Source organism: Dama dama, chromosome 6 (genome assembly GCF_033118175.1).
Source record: "Dama dama isolate Ldn47 chromosome 6, ASM3311817v1, whole genome shotgun sequence".
In the NCBI taxonomy this organism is placed as follows: domain Eukaryota; kingdom Metazoa; phylum Chordata; class Mammalia; order Artiodactyla; family Cervidae; genus Dama; species Dama dama.
The window spans coordinates 24,529,283-24,552,944 of NC_083686.1; the positions used below are offsets into that span (position 1 = coordinate 24,529,283).

General features: G+C 44.1%; 1 protein-coding gene across 3 annotated transcripts in view; it reads right to left on the reverse strand.

The window, feature by feature from the left end:
• The window catches only part of SEPTIN11 (septin 11), a 93,468-nt gene that overhangs the window by 1,620 nt on the left and 68,186 nt on the right, over positions 1-23,662 (reverse strand). For 2 of the 3 annotated variants that reach the window (XM_061145747.1, XM_061145746.1), the window contains exons 5-9: positions 21,998-22,159; positions 19,426-19,522; positions 17,869-18,037; positions 9,556-9,688; positions 7,622-7,809 (exon numbers count right to left, since the gene is read on the reverse strand). In XM_061145747.1, coding sequence (XP_061001730.1) covers positions 7,622-7,809; positions 9,556-9,688; positions 17,869-18,037; positions 19,426-19,522; positions 21,998-22,159 — 749 coding nt within the window. Of the gene's footprint in view, positions 1-74; positions 4,071-7,621; positions 7,810-9,555; positions 9,689-17,868; positions 18,038-19,425; positions 19,523-21,997; positions 22,160-23,662 lie in introns of those variants that run through there. The other variant, XM_061145745.1, reaches the window with a different exon arrangement.

The following is a 23,662-nucleotide window of genomic DNA, read 5'->3' on the forward strand; positions in this document are numbered from 1 at the left end:
AGACACCAAATGACCGAGCAAGTTTGCTACGGGATTCCTTTCATACTTGAAAAAAATGATATGCTTCACACCAATACAATTGTTTTAGTTTTTTAAAAAAGACAAGTGTCTAACATGCAGTTTACATATATGACAATTCTGCATTAACATGGAAAGGAGATTACACAACAGTTTTAAAAACACATTGGTTATTTTCCAACAGCAAAATGACAATGATCTACAACTACAGTTTAAGGCATATCAGCATATTTTAAAATTAAGGAATAGACAAAGTTCTAATGCTGTTCACAGCTTAATCTTCCATTTATTTTAAAAATTCCCTTCATACCTACATACAATCTAGACTTTGTACGTCATCATTTCCCCCTAAAGAGTCGGCACATGTGTATCCTGTCAATGGAACCAAGGCTTCCGGAAGTTGAGACTTGACAACTTCAGACACTTGCGAATGGCAAAGCAAGGGGTCTCAATGCACAGTTTTGGGAGGACCACACAGAGACGGCATGACATGAGTCGGTAACAGCTGGAAACCTGATTCAACAGTCTGTATTATGAAACACTGATGGATATGTCAAGAAAGTGAGGAAACCAAGTCTATTTGTTTGAGGTGCACAAGATATGAGGTGTTATTGCTGGTGAGATCACAAAGCAGGGAAGGAAGATGAGTAACCTGGGCCCAGCATGATGTTTAATGTTCCCTGGTTGAGGCGTCCTTTCTGGACAAAACCTTCACCAATTAATAAAGAGCCTAAGCTGGGAAAAGGTAGTCTCTCAACTGCCCATAAATTCTCATAAATGCTTTTCCAGCACATCCTTCTTAAAACTGTTATAGGTATCTAAAGTCCAGAAGAAGCAAAAGCATGGTCATAATGGTTGAACGAAAGATCTGGGGAAGGGCCAGCAAGAGCTGTCTTGGCAAAAAAAAAAAGAGGTGATCCTCGGTAGTAGTTAGCACAAGGGAAAGATCATTAAACCAGGATCACCAAAAAACTAAGCCGCCATAAAGGCAGGGTAACAGAAAGAAAAACTTTCTCTTGTTTTTCTCTAGTGGAAGATAGTAGTTTCTCATGGTAGCTTTACTTACACAGTCAGAACCAAGGACCCTCTGGGACTTCCCTGGGGGTCCAGTGCTTAAAACTTCACGCTCTCACTGCTGAGGACTCAGGTTCAACCCCTGGTCAGGGAACTGAAGTCCTGCAGATCACATGGCACAACCAAAAACAACAACAAAAAAGAACCAAGGACCTTCTATAATATCCAGTGAACCCACAATGCTATGTAGAACACAGACTGGGATTAATAAATTCTGACTTCCACACTGACACCAAGGAAAAGTCAAATCTCTGTTTCTTGTGAAAAAGAGATAAATGTGAGCCATTTAAAATATAGTTTTCTTTCTTTTAAAAAAAAAGAAAACAAAGGCAACTCAAACCAATACCTCCCTACCCCCATCCAGGAAAAAAAAAAAAAAGAATTCCACCTATCCCATTTGTTTCTCTAATTAAAAAGCCAAAAAGATCTCAAAGGTTTCTTACTACTGTACTTACATGCAGAGGCGAAAGCATATCCAATTAGATTTGAGGGTATCATTTACTCCGTGCAGAGCCAAGGACTACTGTGAAAAAAGGCACAGATACAGAAAGAGAGGGCAGCAATAACAAACCAAACAGGGCCAGGGAGCAGGGGCAGAAAAAAGTTCAGAAGCAACGCAGTTTTAAAAAAAAAAAAAGAGAGCTTTTATATGTTTCTTTTGAGTTTTTATTCCCTGACTCTCCATGAGTTTTTCTGTGAAACATTTAATGGGGGAAAAAAATCAATCAACAATCTTGGAATCAAAAAGTCAGCTGGATGCATTTCACGGTTGGGCTCACTTTAAAAAGGCTTTAGGTGATGCATGTAAAATGGTTATTTTCAAGGGACGCATTCTTAGGATTTAGAAGTGTACTTCCTGTTACAAGGCACAAAAATGCGCACACAAGCAATGGTTGGAACAAGCATACAGCACTAGTATTCAAGCTTCTGTCTGGGGCACAGCGTCTGAGCAAATTCAGCCCACGGTTAGAATCAGCATGCCACCTAACGTTTGGCTGCGGCACAGCTAGCTTCAGACTAGAATCATTCAAAAACAAAAGCAAAAACACTGATCCAGGAGCTTCTAAAGCCTGTCTTTATACCTCTATTGGTGCTTCTGGTTGGCAGTTTCTATCCCAGCTTAGTTTGAGCATCCATGAAAACTGATTCCTTGCTTTGCCTAATTAAGTCTAAATCAGTTCATGGAAGCCCATTCCTTCTTTCCCGTAAGAGTGTCATTGAGGATAAAGAGAAGGTTGAAAAATTTACTGGAATCAACTAGAGGCTGACTATTTAAAAAAAAAAAATTTTTTTTAAGTGTGTATGTGTGTTCTATTTACTTAATGTGTGACTTAACATATGACTTAATGAAGACCCTTCTCCAGGGGATCTTCCTGACCCAGGGATTGAACTTGGGTCTCCTGCATTACAGGTGGATCCTTTATCATCTGAGCCACTCGGGAAGCCCACCTAATGGATGACTAGGGAGGGCCAAAAGGAAAATGCAGGGGTGAAGGGTCAGATTCATAAGAAATATTATTCTTTCAAGTAAGAAGCTGGAGACTATGGAGTCAGAGAGAAGCTGAGAGTGTTTTGTTTTTATGGGGGGAGGGGGGATAACTAAGAAACTGAAAGGATAAGCCTCAAGAAGGAAAAGTATAGAAAATAAATTAGGTATGCTCCTTTCCATATAAATCTGGCATATGTAGTCTATGTCCTGAAATGTGACTAATTCCTAATTCTTGTTGATGGGGCGATGGGTCTTAAACGAAGAGGGCAGTTGAGCGAGTCTTGGTGAGGCCATTCCTTCAAGACAACTGGATTTGAAAGACCAGATGTCCTATTCCTTCATCCCTCTTTTGGCCACATATCAAAATATGCAAGGACATTGGGAGGTGAAGTTGGATTTCTGCTTTCTTGACTCATGGGTTTGTGTTATGTCCCTTCCCATTTCTATCTTAAAATGACAAAGTCTCCTCAAACTTGTGCTGCAAGATGATACAGTTTATAACAAATGTTCTATTTTAAATATTTCTGGAAAATTTCTCCTTGGAATTATTGAAAAATGTTATTCGAAGCACTGATATCCTGGAGTCATTCATTAGGCCTTCGCCCTCAGCCTACTGAGAGCAGATTTAGGTGTGTTTATGAAAAGATGGGGTATTGTTAGTAGCAAACAGGTTGCAGAAAGCCCATTAATCTTAGAAGAAGACTCTTCTACTAAGAACGTTGTATGATCAGCCTTAGAGAGGGCTATCTGTGAGAGGGCCAAGGCTGCCCTGACACAAGTAAATATAATCAGTTTTCTTATTACTGTCCAATTTGGCTAGGACTTAAGGTAGGGGTTCAGACATGTTTTTAAAGCCATAAGAGGAGACAAACCAGTCTGAACAGACCCACAATCCAGGCCAAATAATGTTATTATAGTAATAAAAAAAAAATCCATGCAAGGGTAAAAGTCAGGTAAAGCTTACCACCCACCGTTCTGCCTACATACAAAGCTACCTTGGTTTGGGGCAGGTGAGGAGAAGAATCAGAAGGGGTTCAGAGCCTTTCCATCATGGAGATGAATAATCAAGAAAAGCAAGTTGTCAGGGCTATTCAGGTTTACAGTTCAGCTGCTGAGGTGGTGAGAAGTTTCCTGTCAGACGTACATGGAGGAATTTAGCCTCCTTCCCTTGATCCCAAGCAACACACGAGTCACAGGACAGGCATGCTTGCTGCCGCCACTCTGAACAGGCATAAACGGCAAGTCATTTGCGTTTCCAGAAACAAAGTCCCACTGCACATAGCTTTTGCTGTGACTCCCTTGTTCTCTCATTTTCCACCACCCAACAACATTCAGCAAAATGAGTTAATAGTTATATGGTGTCTGGGGAGGGGGGAAAAATAAAAATAAAACAAAATAAAAGGACACAGATGGCAGAGATACAATATTACTGCAAAAGCAGGTGAATGCGGACCATCCTTGGCTTGCCAGGCTTTATGTGAAGCTTGCACTGCAAGTTAAAAAACAAAACAAAAAAGTTAGAAATAATAATAAATTAAAAGAAGGAAAATTAGGAGCGCCAGCACCAGCATTCGGTGATGGTGAATGCTCATGCAATGATTATGGAATCGACAGAAATTAAAACCAAAAATTTGAGTAAGCTATATACTACATGACAAGCAAAAGCAAAATTTTAATACTGAATTAAAGAACACATGGTTAGTTTCCATTTGCAGGTCATTCGGAATTCACAAGTGACTTCTTGAAACCATTACATGTTCTACTGGAAAGATTTGCGGTTTGATTTTTCATTTTCTCAAATAACACAAAACCATGATCTATTAGATTTGGGCATCACAGCAGTATTAAATAGGAGCTGAAAATTCCATTTCTGAGCTGCTAGAGTCAGAGAATAAATAAATATACAATAAACGTCTTTGAACAAATAATTTGGCAGTTGGAATATAGTGGATGGAGGACATGCTATCGATCTACTTGGGAGGGGAAAAAAAAGGACAATCATTATATGGTTACAGCTACAGCAATGCCAGGAGCCTTCCCCCTCTTGGGTATAAAGCAATGCCAAGTTCAAGATCCACACGTCTAATTTTAGGCAAATCCAAAACATGCAACTTCATTCCTTAGCAAGATTCAAAATATGTTTTAAAAAAGAAAAAAAATGAGTGGATGATCGTGTAAACTGTCATTATCAGATGCCAGGTATAGTTTTAAAATGAGATTTTAAAACTTTCTTTTTGGAATGGATGCGTCTTTAAACCCCCAAAACTGCCGGCTGGCAAAGTTTTCAGAAAAGATGAACACTGTCTACGGAACAACTTACCCTCGGGCACTCCCACCACTGAGGTGTAGCCGCGAGCAGGGAAAGTGACTTGGTGGCCAGAGATGGCAGGAGGTGGGGTCCAGTTAATGGCAGTACCAGGGTTAGTTCTACCTTGTCTGAAATCTTAGGACATGTTATATGATCTCATGCCACTACAGGTCAAGGAGGAAGTACAAAGCCTTACCTACGTTAAAGAGGGAGCGTGTCATTAGAATAGAAAAAAAAAAAAAAAACAAAGAATTTCAAACTATTAGAAAAACTTAGTTAAGCTCTGAGGTGGAAGCATAGCAGGTGAATAAACACGCATCTCTTTTTAAATTTTCTCCCTCAAACAGCTCCCATGCGGCATGTATGGCGACTCCAGCACCTCCTCTAGCTACACAAGGAGGAAAGAGCCTCCCATGTATTTTCAAAGTACTGTCCTCGTTACCCTGGTCACTGTCTGTCTGTGGTCCTCTCTAACCAACACTCTCCACTGGCAGTAAGAGAAGTGATTTTTTTTCCCCCCACTTTTACCCTTCCAGCCTCCAACTGGCAATTGCTTTCACTGTTCAAATGGGAAAGTGGGAAAAGCTTAAGCGCCTAGAAGAAGTTACCAAAAAGTTTGTGCTATTGTCAGGCACAAAATATGGTGACTCTTGCACACCAAATTAAGTCTAACTCCATTAATAATAACTGAGAATGTATAAATAAGGCTAAAATAGAATTCACACACACTTCACATAAACTTGAAAAGCATTATACATGGCTAAGGCCCAAGGCTGGGAAGAATAATCTAAAACATTCTAAAGGATAAGAAAAACCTCCTTACACGGAGAAGTCTGTTAATAGACTCCTCCACGTTAATGAACATGGAGGCACGATGCTGATCAGCTCTTGGAATATTTATTGCTTAAAGGCACATCCAGTATAAGTGAGATATCCTTGGAACGATGCTGGTCTTTTATAAACATTTTTAGTCCTAAAACGTGTACCTTTACGCACTTTGTGCTTCAGGGTAAGAAAACTTGACTTTGAGTTACCTAAACCATGAGTCAGCAGCTTTTTTCTATTTCATTCATGCCTATAGATGTGTACACACACACACACATGCGCACACACACACACACACCCTATTTTTATCCTGGGTTGGTTTGGATCAACAAGGGTATGATGCCAAACGGCTTTCATTGTGTCTTCCCTAAAGGAATCACTAATCTCTGACTCTGCATGGGGATCATCACCATTGGTGACCGACACTGCCCCCAACGTGTAGAGCTACTACAAAGCACGTTCTTCAACTGGATTATAATCTAGGCAGCTGTCAGGCTCAGGATTAATCCAGCACGACTCAATTTTCAGCCCCTGGAGTCCTTCCATCACTTGGGTCTGTACCAACCCCATTCAACGCCACAGCTCACCTACACCGACTACCTTCTATTGCTTAGAACATCTGCTTGCTCCCTGATCCCTTCACACGTTGCTTGCTGGCTCAGAGCGTGGAAAGTCAAGGTCTGCAGAGGAGAACTGCAAACTCTCTCTGCACGTCACTGGAGCAGTGCATGTTGGTTTCTACCACAGGCAACATAACAATATTCCTTGGGCAGGCAAGTCTGCACATCGACCGAGATGAAGTGAACACCTCACTACCGTGCTCACTGTCCACTGATCAGACTCGATGACCACGAAGGCTCCAGCCTGTCTGCCATATTACGTCTAAGAACCTAACTTTCTGCCTGCTCTAGTGTTTTGAGTGTTTACTTAGTTGTCAGCCTCTCCCCTGGCACCTTAGCATCTGAGTGTGGAGAGCAGAAATCCTGAAACACGCTCCGAGTTGTCTCCTTGCTGCCCTCAGAGGGTTGCATGTTAAACAAAGGAGGGTGGTACCCATGGGCTCCCTACCCAACCGCCACTAAGGTTTTTTTCTAAGGTAACTTACTGTGCTTACTGTCAGACCGACAATAATTGTCATAAAATGGCACCCTCGAGTCTTTCAGGTGATTTGCCATAATGCTTCAAAACACAGGAGAATTTCAAGGCAGGCCCCAATCTCCCACTGGCTTCAAGCCACTGCTGTTGGAATATCATAGGGAGTGACAACTCAGGAGCAGAGTCTGACCCCTCGGCACATTAAATCATGGCTATATTAAAAAAAATTCTTCTTTGTGTGTGTGGATACAGGTATGTCTTGAGAGCTGGTGGAAGTGTCTTAATGGGATGGGCATTTTGATTTCATTTTCACAATAAAACAATTCATCATCCTGTTCAGAGGAAAACTAGAAGCCACTGGCAGTTCTTCTGAATCTTTCATTTTGGGAACAAGACTGTCAATAACTGGCTTCTCAGGCCTTACAAGAGAGAATAGAAAAATAATTCTAACAATCATAATTTTAGGATGCTCTTTCATCAAGAGCCAGGAGGATTGTCTCCAGAGAGTAGTGAAGAGAAATACACTGTCTTCTCGAGAGTCCTAGTGTGGGTGCAGAAGATGTTACTGGAGATGACAGGTGACTCCAGTCCTGATTGCTTGATCGTGTGGTCAAGTTTTAGACATGAGCGTTTGTGTACCCTTTAGAAATACTTTAAAAACCTTTATCGTCTCCCCTGCATTGTAGAGAAAATACTTGCTTTTATCTTTCTGGTAACAGACCAGTTTCCAGTCTGCAAATGGGGAAAGTAGAGACATGCAAGAGGAATAAACTGTTAGAGAGCCCCGCTGCGTGGGGGTGACACCCGCTTACTTTTTCTTATCCTTGTCTTTCTTGGTTTGCTGGGCCCCAGACTGTTGGGCCTGGGACTGGAGCAACTGGGCGGCTGCCTTCTTCTTCTGGAAATTGTTCACCTCCTCCTCCAGCTCCTTCTTCTTGTCTTCCACTTTCTTCTTCTCTTCTTGGTGCGTCCGCTTGAGGAGGTCGAATTTCTCGTGGAGCTGGAAAGGAGAGGAAGAGAACAAGCTTGAGGGAGGGGCTGGGATGCTTGCTGGTTGGGATGCTTGCTGGTCTAAGGCTGCTTGCGTCTATTCAGAAACACACATGTGATGCTGCCTGTGGTCCAGATCCCAGAGGGTACCATCTAGGGCTGAGCCAGGCAGGTGTGAAGAGCATCCTGTGAAGCCCTGTGTTCTATTGAGACTTGGATCCTTTAGGACGAAGGGAAATCTCTGTGCAGTTTTTCAGATAATAAAATACATATTCATTGTAAAAAGCATAAAGAAGAAAATTAAAATCATCCATGCTCCTAGTAAGAAACTCACCTGATGTTAAGAGTAGTTCATTACTTCTCATCCTTTTCAAAATAGGTAATATATATTTACTTAGAGACTGACATAATGACTACAGATAGATGTATACATACTATTCAAACAGGAAGAGCATGTGGAGAAATTTCTGAGCCTTGACAAATTGAATTTAGAAAATTATCATAATGCAGAAACAAAAACAGGGGGAGACAGAAGGAGGGTTGGGGAGGCAGGAAGAGAAAGGGAAGGAGGGATGGAGGGAAATGTCCTTACTGAATGATTCTAGATTTTTAACCCAGCATTGACTTGATACTTAAAGCCAACAGCAAATAAGGCTCAACTTTCCTTTCTCTGCAGCAAAACTATGTTGAGTACTTAGCTACTTAAGTAAACTCTAGGTTTCTCATTATCTACCATCAAGGCAAACCTATTTCTTTCTCTCAGTGGGATAAGTGTTACTTAGAAATCCATGGGGCCCAATTCCAACTGATGTCCATGCAAACACTCTTATAAATTTTAATATACCTCAGTTTATCTTTTAACAGGAGAAAATGAGTAATATTCATTAAGCTATATTAGCTAAAGAACTGGGTCATTGTAAAATCTGAAGAGAACTGATTCCTTCATTCTGAATTCTGTGAAAACTCTTACTGTAATGAAAATATTACTTAAGATGAAAACAAATTACTACTCATCACCATGTGGAATAATTTGAATGTCTGAAAATGTTCACTGTTATTTATTTTACAATATACTATGCATACATTTAGCAGTATATTTAGGGTATTATGTATAAGAAACAAATGTAAATAAAAAGGATACATTTACATTTAATTAAGTGATCTTAAAAGCTTCCACACTACATTAATCTAGTGGCAACTAAATTAAGTTCTTGGTTTAATTTAAATAATAGGGGCATATATGGTTATATAATCAAATATATGTTTATCTGCAGTTTTAGGCAGATTTTGTGTGCTTAAACTATTTTAAACTGGTAATGACTTAGTGTGTTTGTTTAATTATTAGAAAGAACTTCAATATCAACAGTGATAGACGAAAAGCTCTAATTTGTGTTTTAAGAAACTTCTCAAAATAAAACTAATATAATCAATAAATAGTGCTTAAAAAATTTGTTTTAAAGAAATAAAAAAGAAATCTAGGAAGCAGTTACCCTGGCCTGGGTGGAACTACAAGGGCTTTAGGATCAGGCCTAGAGATCTAAGATCTAGCTTTAGTCTTGGCTTTGCTACTAAGTAGGTAAGTGACTGAATAAACCCCTTAATCTTTAGGACACTCAGTGTTACCATCTGTGAAACAGGAATGAGACTGGCTGTCCTACTCCTCATACCAAGCTGATAGGCCACTCCTCTGATACAATACATGTATCAAGTACTTATTTCCTCTGTGTCTCCCCTGGACACAGGACAGACGGCTCACCTCTTTCTCCGCCTCTTTAAGTTCAGCTTCTTTCTCCTTCACCCTCATGACAAACATCTGTCTCATCTCTTCTTCTTTCTTCTGAAGTTCTCCCAGAAATTCATTCCTTTTTGCTTCATATGTCTCCTGAAGACTATTCAAAAGTCACAAGCCAAGGACAGTGTTGTGAAGTTGCATGATAAGAAATTTCAGTTCAGACAATTTCTACCCAACTGCTTCCTCAAAATAGATAAGGCTGCCACTTACCAGGTTCAGGGACACATAAAATGGCACCATCTTTTTTTTTTTAATTATGTGAGGATCAGAAAGACAAGCAGATAGGAACCAGAGATGTGGCCGTAAGCACAGTATAGCACTAACGTTGATGTTGTTTAGTCACTATCCTTTTGTGACCCCATGGACTGTATGTAGCCCGCCAGGCTCCTCTCTCCATGGGATTCCCCAGGTAAGAATACTGGAGCGGGTTGCCTTCTCCTTCTCCAGGGGATCTTTCCCACTCAGGGATCAAACCCGAGTCTCTTACATTGGAAGGCGGATTCTTTACCAGTGAGGCACCAGGGAAGCCTCTAGCATTAATGGGATGTCTCTTACTGACCAAGCCGTCTGCTGTGCATACTCACAGGGGCAGCCTGGGCGGGCCAGTGTCTCCCAGATCAGTACCAGGCGGTCACTGAAGACATGATCAGAATTTTAGAAGGTGGAGGGGGTGAGGGGAGAGACATGCATGGGCACTAGAGCCCACATCAGCCATCGGCTGATCTGGGGTTCACAGCAGTTTACTGACCGATCTGAGGAAGGGCACAGCCTCTCGGCTCAATGTCCTCTACATAAATGTGGATACAATGCCTTCCGGGGATGTGATTATGGGAGGTGAATGTGGGTAGACCGAGGAAAGCATCTGACATAACATTAGTGCTGGATAAATGTCATCTCCCCCACTCAGCTCCCTCCAACCCCCAGTTTAGAAAACAGACTCAGTGAACCATTTAAAGAGACAAGACTATGTTTAAAGATATTATAGAAAATTACTACTCTTCAAGTGATATTATGAATTGTAAATAGAGCAGGGAGGAGTTTTACTTTTATTTTAAACCTCATCCACCTCCTGACTGTCTACAGAACTTAGGGCCCGATATTTTAAAGAAAATGCCACGGACTGTTTCACCTCCAAATCAGAACAAATATATTTACAGAAAAAGCACCGTTGGTGACACAACTTAGAAAAACAGACACCCACACAAACAGAGAAACATTTGTGGGTAAATTATTATTTCTAGCTTGAACTAGCCCTAGAACAAGAGTTGTTATAGTAACCCAAGTCTGCAGAACTGTCCACCTTTACCCAGGGACCAATTTCATCCATAGAGCCGGTTCCAAAATGAAAAGCACCTGTGGATGACCCCAGGCTCCATGCAGAGCCACCCCAGCATCCACACTTGTCCATGTTGAAGGAGAAAAAGGACATACAGGTGAAGGGTGGGAGGAGGGAAAATAGCAACATACTTAACAAATGTCTTAATTAGGATTGTTTCTATTTCTATAGTCAGTGCTTTTACTGGCTGCTGAAAAATAAGTTCTCCTGCCTTCAAGAGTATCAACACTACCCAGTAAAGGACAATTACCAGTTTCAAGTTTCTGGAGATATATTTGGCTTTCACATTATCTTAGAACAAAAAAGTAAGCGTAGCCAACATTAACAGCAATATTTGGACTTGACACTTAAGCTATACAGCCACCGATAAGAGAAATGAATGGATAATAAAGGTACAAAATAATTTTAAAATTTGATTTTCTTTGCTAGCTTCCAATAAACTCAACACCATTACTTGGGTAAGAATTGCCAAAGGCAGAGGATGACTTGTCCCTGCTATTAAATTGTGGGAGGGAACCCAGTTTTTGTTGATTTTAAGATAATGAATACATCTCCCTTTCCTAACAAGCAGTGGGACACCCATTGGGTTCGCCAAAGTTTCATTTGGGTTTTTCTGTTAAGATGTTAGGAAAAAATCCAAATGAACTTGTTGGCCAAGCCAATATTACAGAAACACTACCAAGAAACACGACCCAAAATGTGTTCCAGAGACCACTAATTTCAAGAAATCTTCAAAAGAAGGGATCCCAGGTTTAAAGAACAAAAGGAAAGTGCATTGTGTGACCTTGACCTCTCTTTAGGAGAGCCCCAGAGTGCAGGGGCTCCCAAGCCCTGCAGCATGTCAGCATTGCCTGGGCAGGTTTTACTGGACTTTTCTAAACTCCACTCCTGGAGATGCTGGCTCAGGATGTCCAGCGAAGGCAAAGCGATCTCTGTACTTCTTAAATGGTTCCAGGTTGACTGGACAGTAACTAGTCTGCCAACCACAGCTTGTCTTAAGTGCTGTGAAAAGGCCTTTAGTTTAAAAACAAAACAAAAACCTGTTTAAGCTGATTAACTTAGAGCCCCCCAAATCTGTTTAATCATGGAAAGTTTTATTAAGTGACCCACAAGGAGAATCTCCTTTGGGTAACACTACTCGGAATTCTGAGAACTCTCAGAATGATTCTGCCTTCGCCAGTCCCAGACACAGCCTAGCCTGGGCTCCCGTTTCAGGAGATCCATTTTCAAACTGAGTCACGACCCAGTCGAGAGTCTTAACCCATCTGTTAAAAGAAAAGGTTTAGAGACTAGGACAGGAAAAAAACAAAATGCAGTGCAAACATGAAGATTAGATATTGTTTCATGAAATGTGTATACTGAATCATGACGCAGAACATATTTCATAGTGAAGTTTGCAGCCCCAAGTTGGAAAACACGTATCCCAGAGAAAGGATAGAATGATGCTACTACAGCCAGATGATCTGAACACCGGCTGCTTATGAGATGGCTGCATCCGGGGATGGGAAGCGGCTCTGGAGCTCTGACACTGGAAATGACAAGCAACATGTTGAAAGAGAAACCCTACTCCAAGGAGTCCAATGCAGTAAATTTCTTAGACATGCATTCACAGATGACACTCCCTAGGCACCTGCGGAAATCCATGTGTGACCGAGAGACACTGGACACCCTCCCCAATGCCTCCAGCCAGTGACCCCCAGTCTAGAAGGAACTGGCCCTATAGTATCCACTCAGATGCCTACGGGGATGACACCTTTTGCAATTTTTAGCTCGTCTAACTTCCTTTGTAATTGTACTTACTAATACCCTTTTCCAAGGGAGAAGTGAACAATATTTTCATGAGGCTTTAAGCCAGCTTGAACAGGCTTTTCTCATTTTCTCTCAGCAGCTCTGGGTAGAAGATGCCTCTGCCCACAGAGGTCAAGGCAGAGGAGAACAAGCGCTGACACTCCAGCCCATCCTTCACTCGGGAAAGTCATGCAACACGGCTCTCACCCTGCCACGCCTCGTGGACCGGCAGGGGAGGGCAGGCTGGAGGCCCACGCGTCACTGGGGTTAGTGGAGGAAATTACACACGAAAATGTGTCATCCTAACCACACAGTGAAGCGGGTATTATTATCACCACCCATTTCATAGACGGAGAAACTCAGACACAGAGGAGCTTAGTAATCTGTGCACGTCACACAATGAAGAAATGACAGAGCTGGGGCGTGCACCTCGGCCACCTCGCTCGGGTGGGAGCTCACCCCCCCATGGCCGGAGAAGCAAGGCCTTGGTGCTCCTAAAAACAAGTAAGTCTCCAGGGACTGAAAACTGTGTGACCTCGAGAGAAGGGCAGTAAAGAGCACTATATATGACCTGACAGGTAGAGGGAAGGAGAAGGTGGCGTTTGGAGGTGTGCAAGAAGTGCTGGGAAGAGGGCAGTGGCGTCCCAGGAGACGAGCGGCAGGGACAGGACCCATCCCCTCTTCTGTGCAACATCCCGCCCCCACTTCCTCCCCAAATGCCAGCCAGAAAGGGGCCCGGGTATGGGGGACCCGAGTCCTGGGAAGGCACGGGTGCTCTGGCTGGAGTGAAGCATGTGCTCCAAGGCTGCAGGGCAGTGGTAGAAAAGATGCACACCAGGACAAGCAGGAAGGGACCTCCCTGGCAGTCTCCAAGCTCCCAATGCAGGGGGCCCAGGTTCGATCCCTGGTCAGGGAACTAGATCCTACATGCTGCAACTAAGACCCGGTGCAGCCAAAATAAACATTTTTTTTAAAAAAGAAAAAGCAGGTTGACACCTGGAGATGTGTATGCATAGTGACAGAAAGATTCTGCCACAAGACAAAAGACACGCAACTCTGAATGCGGGTAGGTTGAAGGACAGTACCGGGCAGAGACTTGGCTTCTGTGCCTGGGACTCACTTCCAAGGCTCAGATGTGGCCTGGCCCTGTGCTAGCCTGGCTCCTGGTTTGGTGTAATACTCAGGGGAGCCGCCACTCATGAGCCTTGGCTTTACAGACCTCTGTTTTATGAACACGTGGTACAAACACAAGGGGCTCCCAGAGGGGAGGATGGCCTTCACTGCACACCCGAGAAGGAATCCTCTACTTCGAGAACATAAAAGCCTGGAGCCCTTCAATGATACTCCTTCACCCTCACCCTAAATGCACAGGGAAAAAATGTCTTCTATGAGCATCCAGGCGTGATGACTTCGATGGTGAAATTCCAGGAAATCCCTCAAATTAACTGTGGCTTTTGCTTTTCCTTAACTGTGTCATTGTTCACGCAGTGAACCCTCAGGGTCAGGCCCACAGGAAGTGTCCAGGGGGCTGGAAACTCCTCCAGGAGAGACTGGGCACTTCGTAAAGTGGTGGTTTCCAAGGAGAGGAAAACCAAGTTCCTTTCACCTTGCAACCTGCCAAGACTTGTGATTTCAGAGTTGATTTTTGCATTCCAAGGATCTTGCCTGTACCAAGAGGGCCACCTGAGGTTGAGTGAGTGGGTCTCTAAGAGGAGAAACTGCTTCCAGGGTTCCCAGGAACTGAGGTGGTAGGAGGTGTTTATTTTTAGAAGGTCTATTTCTATTTTTTATTTTCTTATACAGGGGAAAGAGTAAAGGCCTTGGTGATACAGATATATTGGGTTGGCCAAAAAGTTCATTGGGATTTCCATACCATCTTACATAAAACCCAAATGTTTTGGCCAGCCCAATATTCTATATTTCCTGCTTTTTTGTCCTCAAAAAGGAACCCTCAGGCCAGTAGAAATGGAACCAAATGGGGAGGGGGAGATGTGTGAATAAAGCATGTTCTCTCCAAATCTCAAGGAACCTCTACCACCGGATCGGGAGGCCGCAGCAGTGGGCTGGACCCGGCTCTGCCAGGCCAAGCAAAGCCAGCTGGACTCACCCAGAAATGCTCCTCGTGGTGGGCACTACCCTGGCCTTGCAGGAGAAACTGTTGTTCAAATGCAGAGACAGGGGCAGCAGCAGGAAACCCTCACCATCCAGGGGCCTGCGTTACAGACTCCAAATTCCAGAGTTAAAAAGAACACAGCTGTGCTGAACGATTAACATTTGGGGATGTAAACTACCTCTAACAGACTTAGGAAATAGTCACATGCAGTCTAACTTCTGCAAGCAGCTCACTGGCTCCAAGTGATGATCTAGTAATCTAGGGGTTGCCAAATTAGAGCCTGAGGGGGAAATCTGGCCCCTCCTGTTTTTCTAACTACAGTTTTATTGGAACACAGCTGAGAAATGGAATGTTTCCTGCCATATCAGAAAACAAGGATGTCACAGTCACCAGCGATTAGTCCTTCAAGGTGAGCTGGTGCGCCCTGAGGGAACCCAGGAAGAATACCTGCGATCCAGCAGCCATCAGACTGCAGCCACTCCCCGCTGTGAGCCCCAAGGGAGCTTTGGACGTGAAAAACACAGGATACTGGCCTGGGACAGCCAAAATGCAAGTGACAGGGACGACTTCAGTGAGTCCAGGCTCTTGCATCTTCCCATACACAGAGAAGCACTAAATTCCTTCACTTGGGTTATCTGGGTTCCTTTAATTAACAATGATCAGTTCAGACTACCTGCTCTTTGTGGCAAAACTTCCATATAACCTGATGGATCCTCCCCTGGTCTCCTCAGAGCAGTTCTCTCAGGGTTACTTGAGATGCTGTCTCCTGGGCTTGAAGTCTTAAAAAGTCCCACCAAACATTAAAACACAACCCTCCACTTTTAGGATGTGAATATCTTTTTTACAGCCATGCAACCACACGTGTTCTTTTAGTTAGGGTCGCTGGCTGCTTTCATCCTAAAATGGTAGAACTGAATGATTGGACAGTGACTACACGGTTCATAGAACCTACACCGCATTTATTTCCTGGGTGGCACATTCTGGAAAGAGTACTCCTACTAGATCTTATTGCGCCCTGATCCAGCCCAACTCCTCATTTTACAGATAAAGAACCTGAGGCCCAGACAAGTTAAGAAGTCCAGTGGTAGCAGGACCAAGACCTGAACCCAGACTGATGCCCCCTCACCCTTCAACGCTGCCCAGGTTTGAATGAGGGTGGAAGCACATGGGTCCCATTGTTCTGTGGTTCCTTCTGTTCCATGTCTATGGCGGTGGGCGGCGGGGAGGGATGAGGAGAGAAAACCTCTATGAAAAAATAATGATGGCCTCTGCCACTATCAACTACCATTTTCCTCCAGCTTAGCAAGCAGAGCAGGCTTGACTGTGTTGAGGCTATTTTGGGGTCAAGTTTCTATAAAGGCAGCCTACTCCAGTATCCTTGCCTGGAAAATCCCACGGACAGAGGAGCATGGTAGGCTACAGTCCATGGGTTTGCAAAGAGTCGGACACGACTGAGCGACTTCACTTTTCTATCAGCTGAACCTGTATACACAAAAAGGGATCCTCTACAATGCCTCAGAAAGCACATTCCCGTGGCTGAAGAAGGTCAGTTTCACAAGCCCCCACGGCAGGACTAAATGGTGCAAACCTGGCTAGAAGTGAACATCTCAGTTAGAAGTCCTTTGTCTGGGGTCTCCATTCACTCTCGCATGATACACAGGAGCTCTGTCCCAGGAAACCAGCCCAGATCTCACAAAACCATCTCTAAAGCGATTCCAAGAAAATAACCTCCTCCCATCAGAAAGGCAGCTCAGATCCCAGGGACAGAGTCTGCCCACACTGAACGCAGGCTGCCTTGGGCACACTGTGGGAGGTAGATGTGTGGCCAGCCGGCTCTTAACATCCAAGTGTGAGTTACAGGTCAGCCACAAAAGCAAAGGAAAACAGTCTTTGCCAAGGAACTGTGGCCCCCAATTGGTACAGCCACAGAGCAGACACCTCATATCACCTCAACTCAAATCCCCTTTAAGAAACTACAAGAGGGACTTCGCTGGAGGTCCAATGGCGTGCCAGTGCAGGGGACACGGGTTCAATCCCTGGTCTGGGACGATCCCACATGTCTCAGGGCAACAGATCCTGAACCTGTTCAGGCAACTACTGAACCGGAGTGCCCCAACTGCTGAAGCCCGTGAGCCTAGAGCCCATGCTCCAAAACAAGAGAAGTCACCGAAATGAGAAGCCCGTGAACTGCAACTCAAGAGCAGACCCCGCTCAACGCAACTAGAGAAAGCCGGTGTGCAGGAACAAAGACCCAGCAGAGTCATAAGTCAGTAAGTAAATACATATTTAAAAAGAAAAGAAACTGTATGAGTTTAGTATGGAAAAGTGATTCTCTCCTGTACCAGGAGGTGGCAAATCTAGCCCAGCAGCCCCACCTTCCTCTGCCTGGCTGACCCTTCCCCACCACTGGGTTCTGACCGGGCCTGGCCTCTAGCACACCAAGCCTGGGATGCAGAAGCCCACAGGGCTGCAAAGTCAGACACGACTTAGCGACTGAACAACAACAACAAAACTCTACATTAATCTCCACACTCTCCCCTTCACATTCTGCCTCTTCATCTCCATCCATCAACGGTGTGGGGAAAATACGTAACAAACGTTCTGTAAGTTATTTCCTTTCCTGCTCACTCGTGTCCTTAGAATTGTATGGATTCACTGAAATCTAAGAGCACTTCCAAAACAGGACTGCTGGCAAGGTTCAACCTTACATCCGGCTGGCAAAAACGAACAGCAACACCTTTATAAAGGCCTGGACCAGGTTCTATGCTTGTGTGAGTATAACAGGGTTCAAAACTCACGCCCATCACTTCCAACTTGGGCAGGTTGCGGACACTCTCGGGGCCTTCGCTTCCTCGTCTGTCAGTAATGACACCAGGTGCATCAGTTACTCGAGATGATGCAAAGTGATTATCGCAATGCCTGGCAATACACACTATTAATCTGCCCTCACCTGCCCACCCCCCGCATGTGGGTATCTCAATCCAGTGAGTGTTTCTGTGAGACTGCTGCCGGGGGAGCTGACTGCTAGGTGCCCACGTACCTGAAGGGCTTGCTGTCCGGGTCGGTGTCCTTGAAGCCCATCTCCTCGAGCTTACAGCGCCGATACAGCTCATAATGGCGGGTATGCGTCTGCTCTCGTAAATCTTCCATGTTCACACGGATCAGCATCTCTCGGAGCTTCACAAAGTCACAGTGGTTTTCATTCTCCACTGCGAGAGACGGGGAAGAAGGCAGGGAAGGTTCTCAGCAGCCATGTCATCAAGATCTGAAGTGATGCTTCTAAGATGTTGTTACCATGGCTACTGAAACCTCTGAGGTCTCAAGGTCATCCGAGGATCCTCTACTGGATCCTCCTTCCACCCCAAACACAGACAGGATTTCTGACTTCGGTGATGACTGTGCCTGATGACGAGGGTGACCGCTGAGTGCATACTGACTGCTGAGGGCAAGGCACCCTGGGAGGAGCTCTGCAAATATTGTCTCGACTCCGTAACAGTTCTGCCAAGCAGGCTATGTGACTCCTGCCCCCCAGATGCAGAGCGTGGTTCTGATGAGCAGGCTGACCTCCCAGAAAGATGGAGCAGAGTCTACATCCAGACCTTGTCATATCTGGTGATTTCTACTCCTCCATGCTGTCGGGACCTGTACAAGGCAGCTTTTACGTACCAGCTCCTTTAATTTTACCAACAACAACTTCTTGCTGTTGTTGTTCAGTCACTAAGTCGTGTCCAACTCTGTGCAACCCCATGGACTACAGCCCACCAGGCTCTCCTGTCCTTTACCATCTCCTGGATTTTACTCAGATTCATGTCCATTGAGTCAGTGATGCCATCTAACCATCTCATCCTCTGCCACCCCCTTCTCCTTTTGCATCACTAATATGAAGAACGTCTTCTTATTGCAGAGAATTTAGGAAGATCCATAAACACTAAAATTTTCCTATACGTCTCAAAGGTACTGTGCTTTCTCAATTCTCATAGATTTGCTGCCTTTATTCAGAACAAGAGGACTGATAAATCCTAAACTGATGAAGGAACTTTCTTTCTGCAGCCACCCGACTTAATCCATAGCATTGGATAACCTCCTTCACAACACACAAGGGCAGGCAACAGAATCAGAGACCTTGCCCAACAAAGTTGACACAGGAAAAAACGTCTTCAGGTTAGAGGCTGTGGTCATGTCCCCGAGTGCCAATTACAGGTCACTTATTCTCATAATTCTCAGATACTGACTAAGAAAACATTTCATTAGAAGACAATTTCTCGGGAGATAATGGAGAAACAAGTATCATCTTGTTTGCAAGAAACTTTTTGCAGCTTTATGATACTTGGCTGATGAAACTGGTTCAGACTCCCAGGGAAGAACTCTCTTCGCTCAGGAATTTATAGCAAATTCCCCACACCACCCAGCATTCCTGATGGGCTGCCTCATGGGCACAAAGGCTCCGCAGACACTTCTCTCTGTTGTGTTCCAGCCTCCCCATTTCTTTCCTCCAGGACTGCCAGCGGCCCCCTTCCACCCTCCCATGTCGACCCCGCATGGTCACTCTGGGGGTGACAGCTGAGGAGCGCCTTCCCTGTGATGCCCATGTACATACCCTGCACCACACCCCAGGGGTACTGCCTGGCCTTTGCCATCTTGTTGCCGATCTTCACCTCTTCGGTGCTGCCGACTACTGCAAAAGGGAGGTGGACCTGCCAGCAACAGAGGACAGAGAGGTTACCCTCCCCAAGCGGCGTAGATGGGCCCCCGCTGCCTCCACACGCCCGCTCCTCCCGCAGGCGTCTCCTTGGGGCGAGAGAAAAGGCAGAATGAAGGCAGACGAGGGAGGGGGCTGACAGCCCAGTGGGGGTAGGTGTCATGGATCCGACGCCCCTGCAACCAGCTACCGAGGCTCTGACGTGGGCGAGACTCCAGGGGAGACTGCAGTCTTTACAATTATATACATGGTAAGTCAGGGACCTCCAGTTCCTGACAGCAGCCGCTGATCTATGTGGTTACAGAGCACTTGACAGGAGGCTGGTAAGATGAAGAAATTTTTAATTTTATTTACTTTTAATTCATTTACACTTAAAAGGAAGCAGTGTGAAACAGTTTTCCCTTAATTACAACTTTATGGTTTTGGTAGGACTGCACTTCACTTGGCATCAAATTCAAATCTTCTTAAAAAAAAAAAAAAAAGGAGGAAGAAGCAATTATGTCAATGTGGACATAAACATGAAGGAAAATTATCTTTTTTGTACTTATTTCATATTGAAAAACTTTGAAGTATGTGAGGAGTCAGTTAGGTAGGTGTCCAAGTAGGGATGTATGTAACTGTAAAATGTACATTGGGGAATTCCCTGGTGGTCCAGTGGTTAGGACTCTGCGGTTTCATTGCCATGGCCTGGGTTCAATCCCTGGTCAGGAAACTAAGATCCTGCAAGACTCGCAGTACAGGCAAAAAAAAGACGAAAATTAAATAAAACAAAATACACACACAGAGAGAAATTATATTTTTGATATACTAGGTTAAATAAGTTCTTAAATTTATTTTTTTTACTTTTAAAGAATGTGGCTACTGGAAAATTTTAAATTCCTTGTGTGGCTCATTCTATATTTCTATTGAACAGCATTGCTTTTGACAGTTGATCACTGCACAAAACTCAAGTGAGAAAATTACTGGCTCAGACTTACCTTGAGCAGAGATGCTATGTAAGATGCTATGTAAGACACCATGCTCTGTGCCACGTTGATTTATTTGGTAACTATGGCTACATTCTGGGGAGAAAACAGTGATTCTTTTTCTTATTAGCAGGTAAGAGTAACATTTGAAATGCTGCTCTGCGATTGATTGCTGATAAATAATTAATCAGCAAGTATTTACTGATTTACTACTCCCTGATGCAGGGTCCTTCTGCTACAGATAAACTGAGAAAGATGATGCTTTTAAAGCTGAATCCTCTCCCACAGAGAGCTTGGCAGAACCCTTGGCCCAGGCTGCCCACATGCTACTCTGTCTGGTGCTCATGGTACTTATATTTTCTAGTTGATTTCACACTGTGGACGAAGGAAGAAAGCACATCTTCTTCCCCAGCGTCTGAAACTGCAGAGTGTTTCCTTGAGTTGAGGGCAGCAGGACCCTTGCAGCCCACACTACGATGTCACGACCCAGGAAACCACCTGCTCCATTGGCGCTGACGGACAGAAGCCGCCACTGTCCCCTAGGATAACCTTTCCTTCACACGCTCTCATGGCCGTTTCCCAGGAAGCATCTCTCTTGGGTTTCTTCCAAGGATTCCAGACCCTTTACTATTCTGGCCACAGAAGCACGACAACTAGAGAGGCCCACACAACTCAGGGTGACCAGACCCGGGTGGAGCAGAGCTGACTAACCTCTGCAGGCATGAGATCCTTCAGTGCTAAAGGCAACGATTTCCCAGAGAAGGAAAACATTCTATTCCCTTCCAAAGTCCTGGTCATGGTGGGGATGACTGGAGGGAGATGTTCCCCCCTAAGTGATAACAGCCCTATCCAGAAGTGATATGCTGAACAGACGGAGGAAGAAGCAGTTCTGAGGAATTACTCTCATCTCCTAACTGTGATGGCAAACAGCACAAATCTGGTTGAAATTTCGGTTAGGTTGAAATCTCAGTCTTACTATTCACTAGATGGTTTTTACCAAATTATTTAATTTTCTAGATAAGCTTCAGTATGACTTTCTTTGTATAAAATGTCCACAACAGGCAAACCTACAGGGACAGGGAGGTATAGACTGGTGGTTGTCAATGTCTGTATGTGTGTGTGTGCTAAGTCACATCACTCTTGTCCAACTCTTTGCAACACTATGGACCGTAGCCCGGCAGGCTTCTCTGTCCATGGGATTCTCCAGGCAAGAATACTGGAGTGGGTTGCCATGCCCTCCTCTAGGGTATCTTTCCAACCCAGGGATCGAACCTGCATCTCTTACGTCTCCTGCATTGGCAGACAGGTTCTTTACCACTAGCGCGACCTGAGAAGCCCCTACCAATGGCTGGGATGGTTAGAAGGCTGACATCTGAGAGGTACACAGTTTCTTTCTGGGGTGATGAAAATGTTCTAAAATTGATTATGGCGATAGTCACACAATTCTGTGAATACTAAAAACCACTGCACCATCATCACTGGATGGTCCTTACGTGAGGACTTACACTCATCGTTGCGTTAATCTCTGCCACCGTTTCTTCATCTGTAGGGAACTGATAGATCTGGACTCCATTGCTGACTAGTTCACTCATGATCTTACTCTTGAATTTGTGCAATTCGTTCTTGGCAATGGTGTCAGCTTTTGCAATTATTGGAATGATGTTCACCTGTAAACCAAACACAGCCATTTTTATTTAATTCCAACAGAAGAAAAACAGACAAATGAATAAAATATAGAAAACATAGAAATGGAAATTGTACGACTTCACTTAGAAAATAGAGATGATATTAAAAATTGCACTTTCTACCTAGATGCAAAATTCAGAAGATATGCGATAACCTTTTAATTCCATCTCTGAACACTTTACTTGCTCCCATCTGGCACTGAAAGACAGCATCCTTGTAATTTCCTCTTCTGTGCCACCTCATTCTTCCTTACGGTGTAAAAGGAAGTGTTACTCTATGACAAAGAACGATAACAAAGAAGCCTGTTCTTTCAGTAACCAGCCACTCCTCTGGGACTCCTCCCAGCTCCTTTAGGAGCTTGATTTTTGCAAGTTTCTAACAGTTCAATACCAAGGTTTTCGGTAGTTAGAATAATAGAACATGCAGCTCTCTGAGGATAGCATCCTTTCTTTCTTCTGATGACCTGAAAATGCTAGGAGCAGGGAGCCTAAACATTAACCAAAACAAAAATGGTTTCACCTACTTTTAAATTTTTCAAAATCACATCAACTAATTCTCTCGAGAACCAGCTTCTATCACATTACCCTGTGCCAGAATGAGACCTAGTGCCAAAGACAAAACTCACTTTCAGAGGATCGGATACAGAGAACTCAGGATTTGACAACAATGGCAGAAAGCCCAGGACGAGGACTGAGGGCCCTCCAGCTCAAGCCCTAAAGCCCAAGGTGGGCCACTCTTCTCCCAGCTTGTCCCAGCACTGTCCATAAGGCACATTTGAAAAAATAACTTCCTTCCACTCCCTGCTTAGTACAAAGGTTTCAATAAGATGCTATTGACATCTGATACTGAAGACCATGTACTTCACCCAGGTCAGCTGGAAAGGGAACAGAAAGTGGTCCCAGCCAGAGAAAAGAGAAACTTCTGGGAGGTTTTCCGGGTCATGCCCGCATTCCTTTGCTTCTCCTTTTATCCCAAGAGCCAAATCAAAAATAAACCAGAATGAGATGACCCACTGATGGAAAAAACCTATTCTTCCCTATTCCTCAACCCACTCCTCACCTTATCATGCATGGGCTTCCTCCAGCAAGTTGCAGGCCGAGGCAGACATCACTGAGGGTTAGTGAATGTCTGAATCAGGACCTGGGCAACAAACTCCCCTGTTTTTCATATTGGCTAACTTTTGTGCACATTTGGTATTCAGTTAATCAACATGCACAAAATGGCAGAGGTTCATACTTTCCTGGCCAATTTGATGAGAGCAGACAGAAGAACCAAGCAAATTTAGATTTAAAATCTCTTCTTCAGAGGCAGGTGCTTGGAAATCTTTTCTGACATTATCATATGTTTGCCTTAATTCTTTACTTGACTTGTACCAACAAACCTTTGGCAAAATCATTTTCAAATTCTCTCCAGCATTCTATCTCCACAATAACATTAGTTCTTTGAAAGCAGTTGAATCTGCTTTATAGTGATGGTTTTGTTTT